General features: G+C 43.9%; 1 protein-coding gene across 4 annotated transcripts in view; it reads right to left on the bottom strand.

Annotated features, from left to right (window-relative positions):
* Positions 1–2,866: 2,866 nt before the first annotated feature.
* TRIM71 (tripartite motif containing 71) overlaps positions 2,867–11,394 on the bottom strand; it is a 62,140-nt gene continuing 53,612 nt past the window's right edge. For all 4 annotated transcript variants that reach the window (XM_068205959.1, XM_068205973.1, XM_068205950.1 and 1 more), the window contains one exon: positions 2,867–10,693. In XM_068205959.1, coding sequence (XP_068062060.1) covers positions 9,242–10,693 — 1,452 coding nt within the window. In that variant the 3' untranslated portion in view covers positions 2,867–9,241. The remainder of the gene's footprint in view (positions 10,694–11,394) is intronic.

The following is an 11,394-nucleotide window of genomic DNA, read 5'->3' as shown; positions in this document are numbered from 1 at the left end:
GACTTGTACAGGTTATTTCATGAATGATGGGAGATTGGTACCTGTTTTGATGGGAGTGGCAGTTTATTCACCAAAAAAAAAAAAAAAAAAGTTATGCAAGTGTGTAATTCAGCTCTTTTTGAAGAGAAGAGAGAGGAGTGAGTGGAGAAGTGGAGAAAACCATTTACCTGAAGTCCTTCTGAAGGAGCAGTTTAGTTGTTGTGTTGGCTGCTGTTTTGACATAGGTAAGCCAAGCTCTTTTTTTTGTTTGTTTTTTTCCCCTCTCCCTGGTTTTCCTTTGCCCAACAGAACAGTGTAATGGTGCAGGTATGGAGGAAGCATGGATCTGGCTATAAGAAAAAGGTTGGGTTTCGGGTGGTTTTTTTGTAGGTTTTTGTTGGTGGATTTTTTTGTGGGGGGCAGGGTATTGGGTGGGTGGGGGGTTTCTTGGGGGTGTTTTTGATGGGGTTTTGGGGTTTTTGTGGTTGGTTTTTGGGGAGGGGGGATTGTGGCAGTTTTTAAATCTAGTTTCCAATGTAGAGGAATACCTCTCTTTAACAAAGAACAAAATTGCCTTTTACTTGAAGATGGAGCATAATCAAGGACCTTCTGCTTACTTACTCTGAGCACAGGAGGGGAGGCATAAGATAACTGGAGCCCAGAGCCCTCTCACAGTCCCTCCAGGGCTGTTTTGTGCCATTTCAGCTATCCCGATAATCTCCAGGGTAGAGCTGAGCTACCACCTTATCTCCCTGTGCTGCTGGCCTTTGTACTTTGCCTCCAGCCAGCACCAAGAGGTCACTTCTCCCAGCAGCACCTTGGATTCAGGGCCTGCCACTTCTGCTCTCAGTATGACGATGTGTCCAGGAGAGGAAGGCAGCAGGACAGCCCTGGCTTTGTATCCATCATCTTGGAGAAACCGGCTGACAGACACAGTACAGCAAGTGTATTAAACAATGTGCAAGTTGTGGAGTGAGCACAGGTGTGTCTCCAGCAGGAAGCAGGACAGAGCAAGCCTGAGACCCACTACTCTGTCTCGTGTCAGATAAGTGCCTGCCCTGCTTTTCAGTCCTTTCAGAATACAACCCAGTAGCTGCCTTTTTCAGTAACTTTTCTATCACTGCCGGAGCTGCAATGCACCCTTGTCCTCTGGTAGGGGTAAACAGTTTAGAAACACTAGGAATAAAAAAAGTATCAGGAGTAAGTTGGTATCGATCACCTTTCTGAAAGAAGGAAGAAAGGGAGCTGATAGATCTTTTACGTCAGAGTAGATTGACTGATTGAATACAAGAAGGTTCAATATGCTCCCTGTGTGGTCCCGGGCCCTGAATAGAAAAGATTCTTCCCCGCCCCCCCAGGAATGCGGGGCATTCACATGCAAAAGATGCTCTGGCCATGCCCGGGCTCGGTGAAGGATGCAGTTGTTCCCCAGATAAGGCACATCTTATCGCAGCCGCGTTTGCACGTGAGCCGCAGCCTCCGCCCCGGCTCGGTGCCCCGGGGCGGCGCAGCCCCCAGAGCAGCTGCGGCGCTGCCTCGCACAGAGGCATGACGGCTCTCGGCTTTCATCGTTTGCTATTAAACAGAAAGGAAAATTAAATATCATAACACATCAAGGGAGGCAGCAGCCAGGGACCTCACCTAACTTCTACCTTCAATCCTTTTAATCTCTGGTAGGAAAGAAGTGCAAGTCAAGTAAAATGGTGCTGTCCTTCGGTAGAAAAACGGGGAGCATGAGCAGGCCAGGCTCAGCAATGGGCTAAGTTAGTAAACCCAGTCACGCTCAGCAGTTTGGTTTGGGCCACTTCTGAAGGAAAGGGTGCTTGTCCCTCTCCCTTTCCCTCCAGGATCTCCCCTGCAGCAGCACACTGGCTCATATTTCCACAGCAGGAGAAAGAGGGGGCATTCCCTCTTCCCCCACCACAAGCCCTGCTGCTGCCTCAGAACTGTTCCTGCACCATGCCTGTGGCCGCTGCTGTTTCTCTCATCAGAACCTTTAGCTCTGCCCATGGCCCCGGTGCAAGGACTGGACAGCACTCATTCAGAAGTGTCCTGAGCCATCTCCCGGTGTTCAGGGAGCTTTTGGGTTCCAGTTGTCTTCAGGAAGAGGGCACAGAGGAGCCAAGGCAATACAGAGTAACACAGGAAGCTGAACAAACTCACCTGGGCAGCCTTTGTCCCTTGCCTCTTGCCTCCACAGGGCCTTCTCCCTCCCTCTTGAAGGGATTGCTGTACTCCTGACATGTTGCCAGCTGCTCCAGCAGGAAGAAAGCAAGGGTCTGGTGAAGGATTTTGATGAATGGTGCTGAGAGCCCTACAGCTGTACAAGCCCTGAAGGCATCTTGGCTTCAAAAGCTAAAGCAGCCAGCACTTCCAGAGCCTGGAATCCACCACCACTGCTACCCATGCTGGGAATTTAGGCAGTGGGCTTTAATTCTCAAACCTCACTTGAAGAGCATCTTCCTATGCTCACAATTTCTTTTCAAACCTTTTCCAAGGTAGTGAGGAAAAATGGCAGCTTTTCACTAACCAAACTTTTGTTGACAGGCTGCCCTGTAAGATGCCAGAGAGACTTAGTCAATGTTCTGGTGGCTTTGCTTTACACTGCCATGCCGAAGATGCATTCTTTCAGTGGCCAAGGTGAAGGAAAGCAAACATAGAAATGGACCTAAAAAAGTTAAAACCAGAAATGTTTGGGCAAAATATTGGGGAAAAAAGGATGGATTTTGAAGCAGTGAGTCCAATATTCCAACTCTTTTCTCCAGTCATGACAATGAGGACTTTTTTCTAATAACACACAACAGCTAGGAGGGGCTTTTTCTTTTTTGCATCCCGATAGAAGAGAAGGCTTTCCTGGATGGTACAGAAACACACACACACACACAGATTTGCCGTGAAAAAAACCTCACATTTATTTGATTAAACAAAAATAAAATAAACTGCATAGGAACATTTTAAAGTCCAGAGAGACACTGACTTTGTTTTAAGGCTGCAGTAGCTGATACATCGTCTCCTTGCTACATCCTTCAGCCTTCCCTATGGACCACAAAGATACATTCAGAAGCCTCCATTAACACAAGGGTTCTAACATTTTATTCACTTATTCTACGTAAAAGTTTGCACATAACCTGTCATGTTTTCTTCTCTGCAGTACTCAACATCTGATAAGTAAAAATTATATCACTTTTTGTCCAAGTAGAAAGGTGATGCCCTTTTTGGAGCACAGCAATTTTTGTCACAGCCTGACTCATTTTCAATTAGATACAAAAGCTCTGAGCAGCTCATTAAAAGCAGAGCACTGTCTGACCTCCTGACATATTTTATTATTATTAGGAGAGCAGCATGATTAGTTACTAAAGTAGAAAAGAAATAACAGAAGAGGAAACTAAGAAACCAAATCAACTCAAGATGCCCAACATCCAAAAATTGACAAGATCAGCCTGGATCCTGATGCAAACCCGCACTGAGGTAATGCTACTTATGAATCGATGCTACTTATAAAACAGCAATGCTACTTATAAATCAGAAAATTTTGCAAAATGGGGCATACATCTACAGTCAATTAAGTGGAGCGAGGGGGAGGAGGAGAAAAAAAAAATCATGTTTGACATTGGTTTCATGGGGCTGAGCTTCATTTTGTTCAAGGCTTGCAACTTCTATTCAAGTTAAATTGCAGGCATGCATTTCACAGCCTCAGCTGCTCCAAGGACCTGTGCATGAAGCGAGCAGGGCATGACAGGTAATGCACAATACAAACAAGAGTCACAGACGTAAGAAACCTCCACCAACTCAGGTGACTAAGCAAACCTTACAAACTAGTTAAAAACCTCTTAGTCATTTTAGAGAAAAAAAAAAAAAAACTAAAAAAATCCCTCAGAAACAAACCTCCCTCTGAAGGAAAAGCTACTACATTGTCTGAAAAGTACTCTACAAACCTATAAAAGGACTTTTTTTTTTTTTTAAACTAGTCTGGTAGTTCAAAAGGAAGTTACTTAACTACATCAGTACACAGACACTTAACATTCAGTCAGTAAGGCTCTATGAAAAGAGCTTAAAAAATTATCTACCTGAGTTTGTAAGTTGATACAATCATTAATAGAAGGTCTAAGACCATGCAGGTACACAAAGCATTTTTAGAACCATTATTGGTTGAACAATGATGGAAAAAGATGCCAGTCTGGCTTGTTAACCCGTAAGATCACTTAGAGACATCAATGTACATTTCCCACCATAACATTTACCAAACCCAACACAGCCTGTTGTTACTAGGGGTCTCCTGTACCCACTTCTGCCACCCCTTAATATGAGCTTGGGAGGAAAAAGGACTTCTTTTTCATCCAATAGAGTAGTCTGAAAATATGCTTCTGCAACTTAACTCCACAGGTAAAACAGGGTATGTTGCACGTCACTAGTTAACTTGCCTAAAACCCCAAGACACTGGTTTTCAACTGCCTCTCCTGAGTATGTCTGAACCTAAGCTGCCCTCCAGGAATAGGAACTCGATTGCTTTGTCATGGTGGAAAAAATCCCATTGAGTCAAGCAAGCTACAAATACAATCACCAAGTCAATAAAATAAAAAACCAGGACCTTATTCCCTTCAAGCATTTGGTATAGCATTGTGTTTACAGCAATCATAACACCAGTCCTCCCAAACAGGACACATTGGTAGGCATGCATAAAAGTTTTTCTCTTGTAGAGAGAAGACCTAAAGGTCTTACGGACATAAGAACACTGCAAATGAACATGAAGTATGTCACGTCAGCCAGTAGTGTCATAATACTGAACAAAAGTTTACACTTCCATACCTTGTAGTGAAACCAGAACAAACCCGAAAGCATTTCAGGTCTCGGTCCAGTTTGCCTGAACATTTGGTTTTATTTACAGATTCTCTAGCAAGGGCAGTTTAATATCTCCATAGGCAGGCAGCAAAAACAAAAGCAAACAAAAGCAAGCAGTCACCACATAGTACACACTTAGTATCTCTGTTTCAATTAAAATGCTTTTCCAACAGGCAGGATGAATCCTTCCCCCAGGCAGATTCTCAACTATGTCCCAAACCTGTCTGATGCTAAATTGAGGTAGATGATTTACTTCTGCAAAGTGAGGTAGAACTTCAAGCAAAAGATAGTGGCATCTCTAGTTGTGCATTTTGTACCACAGCAAACTGGGTTTCAAACTCCCAAGGACTCAAAGACCAAAGGTACAATATTTGTCTAACGCAAGTACCAGTGTTCCTTTTTTATACAGTTCCAAACTGTTTGTCTAAATATCTCTACTTTTAAATACCCTATTACCTTTTGGCACCATTTGGCTTACACTCCTTTAAAAAATAAACAAAACTTTGGCACAATACTTTTTTAAACTAGAACGAACAAGGAAATCTTATGATCAAAGTTATGGCAAGATGAGCCTATAAACCCGCTCTCTTCAGAAATCAATTTTGGTTTAACTGTAATGTAATGGACTGGGGCCCACTTTCCTTCAATTCCAAGGGAACGCCACATCCAAGTGACTTGTTCTCTCTCCCAGGTTGGTTATGTCTGGCCCTAACATGCATTAGTCTTCGGGTGTTATCTTCCTTTCCCTGCTTTCTTTAAAAGTTTCAGGTTCGTGGGCCTCCTTAAATAAGTTATATTTAAAATGCACTAAATAAAAAGGAGCAAGTTATGTGAAGGACCTGCATTATCAAGTACTGAATCTACTTCAGTTTGCTACTAAAGTTCCTGCTTAAATAATTCTGAGAAAGGACAAGATTGCTTTATATGCTGAGCACCCAAACCAGCCACACTGATTGCTGATAACATTTTGTCAAGCAAAAGGTTTACAGAGAGCCACTGGTTTAACCTGGCATAGAGAAAATCCTTTGGGAGTTCAAGTAAACAGCTCTGTCCCCTACATTTGCTGTTCCCCAACGAAGAGGCACACACTCACTTTACCCTTCTTCAGGCCATTGCCCCTAGTTAAGAAGGTTACTCTGAATGCTTGTTTGGTTTGCAATCCAGTTTCCAAGCCTTGCTTTTCCTCTCTGCATGCATGTACATTACGATACTGGGGCATTAACCTGAGAACATGCATGGAAAAGCAGAGCAAGGTTGGAATCGTGTATATTACTTTTTGATAAGCCTCTATGGGGCATCTGATGTTGGCATTGTGTATTAGCACTACTTTTTTTCATTGCATATAAACACTCCATTTTATAAGCTACACTACCACTTTTCAATGAGACCAAGTGTGCTTAGCACTATCTATCACAAAGATAAGAATTCTTTTGGGTAGCTAAATAGTAGTGTTTTTAAAACGAAAAAGCTCCCCAACAACACGAGGTCAAACACTCAAGGTTTGGTTTGCAAGCAAATCCCACTGAGTTAAATAGACAGCAGCTTAGAAAGAGTTTAAGTCATTCCTCTTCCTGACTGAGCTGGGGGGCTGTGCAATGGCTCCATTCAAAACAGCAAATGGCAATTTCAGTGTCTGTCACCTTCCACACGGTGCAGGGGGCAAAACATTCCTCCAGTTCAACACAATCCTGGCTGCACATTTAGCTTTTTTTTTAATGCCTGGAAAAACAACTCCCTTCTAGCTACAGAGAAGGGCAAACCCCAGAAGCATTTAAGCACAAGAGCATTTCTAGGACACTTCAACACTGTCAGCCACTCTGATCAAATTATTTAGAGACCTGGCATTTTCATTAAGACATGATAGGATAACTGCAAGGATGCTGCAGACTAAACATTAAAGCTTTTTAAACCACTATTCTTTGGTATCTAGATCTTGCAGGCTATTAATTTTCACAGTCCAAGTTGCAAATAGTTCTTGGGCTGAATAATACAAGACGACCACAGACATCTCTCACAACTGTAGGCCACCCCCAAGAAGGGAGGTGTGCACACAGGCAGAACTTGCAAATAAGGTAAACTAGCTCTCTCTCATACATGTTTTGTGTGGCCACAGAAATTTAATGACAGACATCTGTATAAAAGATTATCCTTTAAAGACTATTTTTAAACCATGCCATCCTAAGATTAAGCCTAACTGAAACACACTGCTTTGAAGAGTTTGCTTCCTTGAGGCTTTGGCTGAAAGGCAGCACAGTTGTTTTATCCCATTTAATTTAGGTGTTTTTCCTCACCCTTCTTTTGAAAGAGGTTTTGCCATCTCATGAACCTTTCTTGTCTCTTTCTGGTCCTTTAGTTTAAGCCTCCTCTAAAGCAGCAGCTCTCTCTGTCTGCACACATCATTGGTATTTCTACAAAACTCAGAAAGTTAACACTCCTTGGAGGGGAAAAGCAGCAAGAAGGAAAGTGCACCTTGTGATTTCTCACGAACTTGTAAAGAGCCTTTCAACCTCAGGTCACTTTTGTGCATGGTGGCTGGCAGAGAGATGAACCCTTTTCTTGCAGGATGGTTAAGGCTCTTCAGACTTTTTGACAACGACTACATTTACATTTCTGAGATCTTCTCTTACAAACAGTAAGGTAAATCCCATGGCATTCCCAAACTCAAGAGTACTGACAAGAGTTTTTCCATTGCAGAGAGCAAGAAGAGCCCTCTGTTCTCCACTTTAAGCAATTCTTGTTTGCCAGCACCAGAGGGTGAAGTTACAGGTATGTAGAGACCATATCTGCATGAACAGCTAAACTGGAATGCAGGAAATTGAAGAATAAAACAAAATCCTTCCAGGGACTCAAAGTCACATTTTGCTATAGAGATCTCTATTCTCTCCAAAGGTTTCTGCTTCTCAGAACACCAGTTTCTATATCCCCAAAAGGGCAAACTTCCCTCTGCCTCCAAGCTTTTAAGGATCATATACGTTAATGTTACACAGAAGTCTTTGGTACTGCCCTGGGAAAAAAGCAGCAAAGTTTCACCTTGATGCAGTTTGCCTTTAGCTGGTACTGGTAACTCTTCACTTGGATCTGTAGCCAGAGTTCCTGCAGCAGGGAGCTACAGGCCCACCCCACCCACCCTAAAAGCTACAGTAGCTATTCCCAAAATCTTCAGTCCAGCTCTCTGGGGAAGCCGGAAGATGAAAAAAAAAAAAAAAAAAACCAAAAAAACAAAAAAAACCAAAAATCAGTGATAGAGTTATTGCAATCCTCTCTGAACAAAAAAACCCAAAACAAAACAAAGCAAAACAACTCTTGATTTCTCCAAATCACACCCTGAATCTCCAAAGCTGTGCTTATTTCTTACTTTTGGAAAAAGGTACCACTTCTAACAAATTCAAATGTTATTCCCTTAAGGTTTCTCTATGGGAAGGGGCAAAAACACTAAGTCATTTCACAAGAAAGTAAATCAAAAGGGTTTAATTTTCCCTGTTTCAATGCTCCTCCTAACCTCTTCTGTTACCTGGATTAGGGGTTCTGATAAAAAGAAACTGTAACTTTTTCAAACTAATTTAGCTTTCAGGTGAAAAGGGGTAAAAGTGAAATTCTCAATTACAGGATACATTAAAGGAAGCCTTGCTTTTTATCTAAACTTTACAAGGACTGCACTAAGCCACTAAAATGAACAATTTGGTTTAAACTTAAAGAATTTTTGTGCATTTTCATCAGCTTCACTTTGTGCTGTTAAATTACTGTGTTTCAGTAAAAAAATACACAGAAATGCCAAAAAAGATGCAAACTTGCTCTTCCTGGCGAGTGAATCTCACTCACTTTCATAAAGCGTTCAAAGTTGTCTGGGAACAAGATGCTGTGCTCGCCAGTAAATCAAACACACTGAGGTATAAAAAGGAGAACAGGAAAAAGTTCTCTGCTGCAGCAGCAATGAAAAAAAAAAAAAAAAACCCAAAAAAAACCAACCAAAAACAGCAACAAATGTCCCTCCCTCCCATGTCCCCACCCACAGAACTGCAGAATGGTCAAGAACACAAATTCTCTACAAACACCTACTATCATTTTCTCCATTTAAAAAGTTACATAGCGCCTATCTTGGCTTAGTCTAACAGAAGTCACCACACAAACCACCTAATGTGCACAGCAATTCTTGTTTGTGCATGAAACCCCATTGGGGGGAAAGAGGTAAAACGTTCTGAACTATGAGTATGTGGGGATGGGGAGGGGGCGAGAAATTGGGGAGGGAAGGGAGGACAATGAGGTAGATAGAATTCAATTTTACAGGCTCACTCCCTGCAGAAAAGGTAAGTACATTCATCTGTAAAAAAATTAAAGATGAGGTAGGTTTGAATTAACGTTGTATTTTTTCATTTTCTCTTAGAAGAATTTCCCTGAGACAGTTTCTTCCTAATTCAAACACAGATTAGAAGACGAGAATTCGATTGTTTCCAAAGTCGACCACAACAATCATGCCATCAGGGGTGACAGCTATACCTGAAGGACGGTCCATCTGACCAAAGCCGCTTCCCTGAGTGCCAAACTTGCATAAAAAGCTACCATTGGACTCGAATATCTGCACCCGGTGGTTCCTGGAGTCGGCCACGATGATGCGTCCTTCCTGATCCACCGCCACTCCCTGTGGGCGCAGGAACTGGCCGTTGCCGGTGCCCTCGGAGCCCAGGAAGCGTGCTGACTGACAATCTGGATGGATGACCAAGAGGCGATGGTTGTTGAAGTCTGTCACTACCAAGTGGCCTTCATGATTGAACGTCACACCTCTGGGGGAATCAAAGTGCTTCCAGAGTACCCCTTCGAAGCCATACTTGTTAAGGAACACGCCATCGGGCCCGAACAGCTGAACGCGATGGTTCCTCGTGTCAGAGACCAGGATCTTGCCCTCTGCGTTGACAGCCACATCCCATGGGTAATTGAACTGCCCGTTTTTCGTTCCTTTCTCCCCAAACTTCAGAATGAACTGCCCCTCGAACGTGAAGATCTGGATGCGATGATTGTCCTTGTCGGCCACGACGATCCTACGCGAAATGTCACAGGCCACGCCGGCAGGGCGATCGAACTGGCCCGGCCGGGAGCCCAGCGTGCCAAATTTGTGATGGAAGGTCCCGCATGGCTTGAACACCTGAATGCGGTTGTTACTGCGGTCAGCGACAATGATGAAGCCTTCTTTGTCGACGCTGACCCCCCAGGGGCGGCAGAGCTTGCCGTCGCTGTCTCCTTCGCTGCCGAAGGACAGCCCCGGTAGCCCGATGCCAATGTAGCTGCGCCCGGACTTCACCATCACTTTGAAGGGGCTGTTCTCAATGTGTTGGTTGCACATCATCACGGACACCAGGTGCTCTCCCTCCAGCTGGGGACGGTAGCTGACCAGGTAGGTTCCGTTCTGCTGATCGCTGACATCTGCCCCGAAAAGGTTTCCATCTGGGCCCATGACCACTGCAGAGATCATGTCACCCCCTGAAAGGCGAGGCTCCCCGTCGTGGTCGTAGCCAATCACGGTGAACGAGGCCACCTTGCCCTGCAGTGCACGCTTGAGGCCTTCCCCTGTGGCTTTGGTCAAGGGAGCAAAAGCCCCGCTGCTGACAAAGCCCATTGATTTAATGGCCATATACAATGCCTGGTCAGGGGGGGTGAACATGATCCTGTCGTCTTCCTGTGGCTGGAGAAGGCCTCTGACGTTCTTCAGCTCCTGCACCTGAGCCAGCATGCGGTCCCGAGCCAGAAGAATATCCATGGTACGGCCCTCCTCCAGGACCTGCTGAACAGCACTAATGGTGTTATCCAGCTTGTTTAGGTTCTGACGTAACTTTTCAACTTGCAAGTAGAGTGACTTGGCCTTGACTTGGCGAATCTTTTCCACCTTGTTGGAAATGGGGGAGAGAAAAGTGCACTTACATCAGGAAAAACAGACCACAACACAGATTTCCTTCAGTCTCCCTTCTACATAAATGACAGTTGGACAGTTTTTATAGCATGCTGACACACAGCTGCGGAACAAACCTCTAAAAATCACAATGTAGACAAGAAGAAACAAGGAAAACTAGTTACTTATCCAAATTTAGGATTATTAGTCTCTCCTACCCTCCAGGCAACACCATACATTCCTACTCTGCAGATCTGCTGCACCAGAGTGACATTTGAAAGCGAGAATCACTTGCTTACTAGTAATTATTTGCTTCCTCAAATGCTATTCTGTTTTCTAGTTGCAAGGTACTTGACAAATCATCCAAAGGCACATCTCATTCAGCCCCCAGGGAGGACAAGTTATTGCAGCCTCTTGAGAAGAGCAGAGGCTGAGGCTCCACTAACCAGAACTGAGACCAATTTCAGAAGGTGGGTGGTTGTCCCATGGAGCTGAGCTGGAAGTCAGTACCAGCTAATGCAAGTGGGCTCCTGTCATTCCCCTGCCTGCCAGAACTCTTTTCATGTGACTGGATAATACCAGATATCTATCTCCAGGGATTTTTAGGGTCCAGTTATTTTAATATTTGCTTGTAAATACTGGCAGTCATGCCGAGCTTGTTCTTTAAAACAGGATGTTTTGTAAATGTCACTTCAAAT

This window comes from Anomalospiza imberbis, chromosome 1 (genome assembly GCF_031753505.1).
Source record: "Anomalospiza imberbis isolate Cuckoo-Finch-1a 21T00152 chromosome 1, ASM3175350v1, whole genome shotgun sequence".
Taxonomy (NCBI): Eukaryota; Metazoa; Chordata; class Aves; order Passeriformes; family Viduidae; genus Anomalospiza; species Anomalospiza imberbis.
Note: the sequence above shows the minus strand (reverse complement) of the source record. Positions and strands in the feature narration are given on the sequence as shown.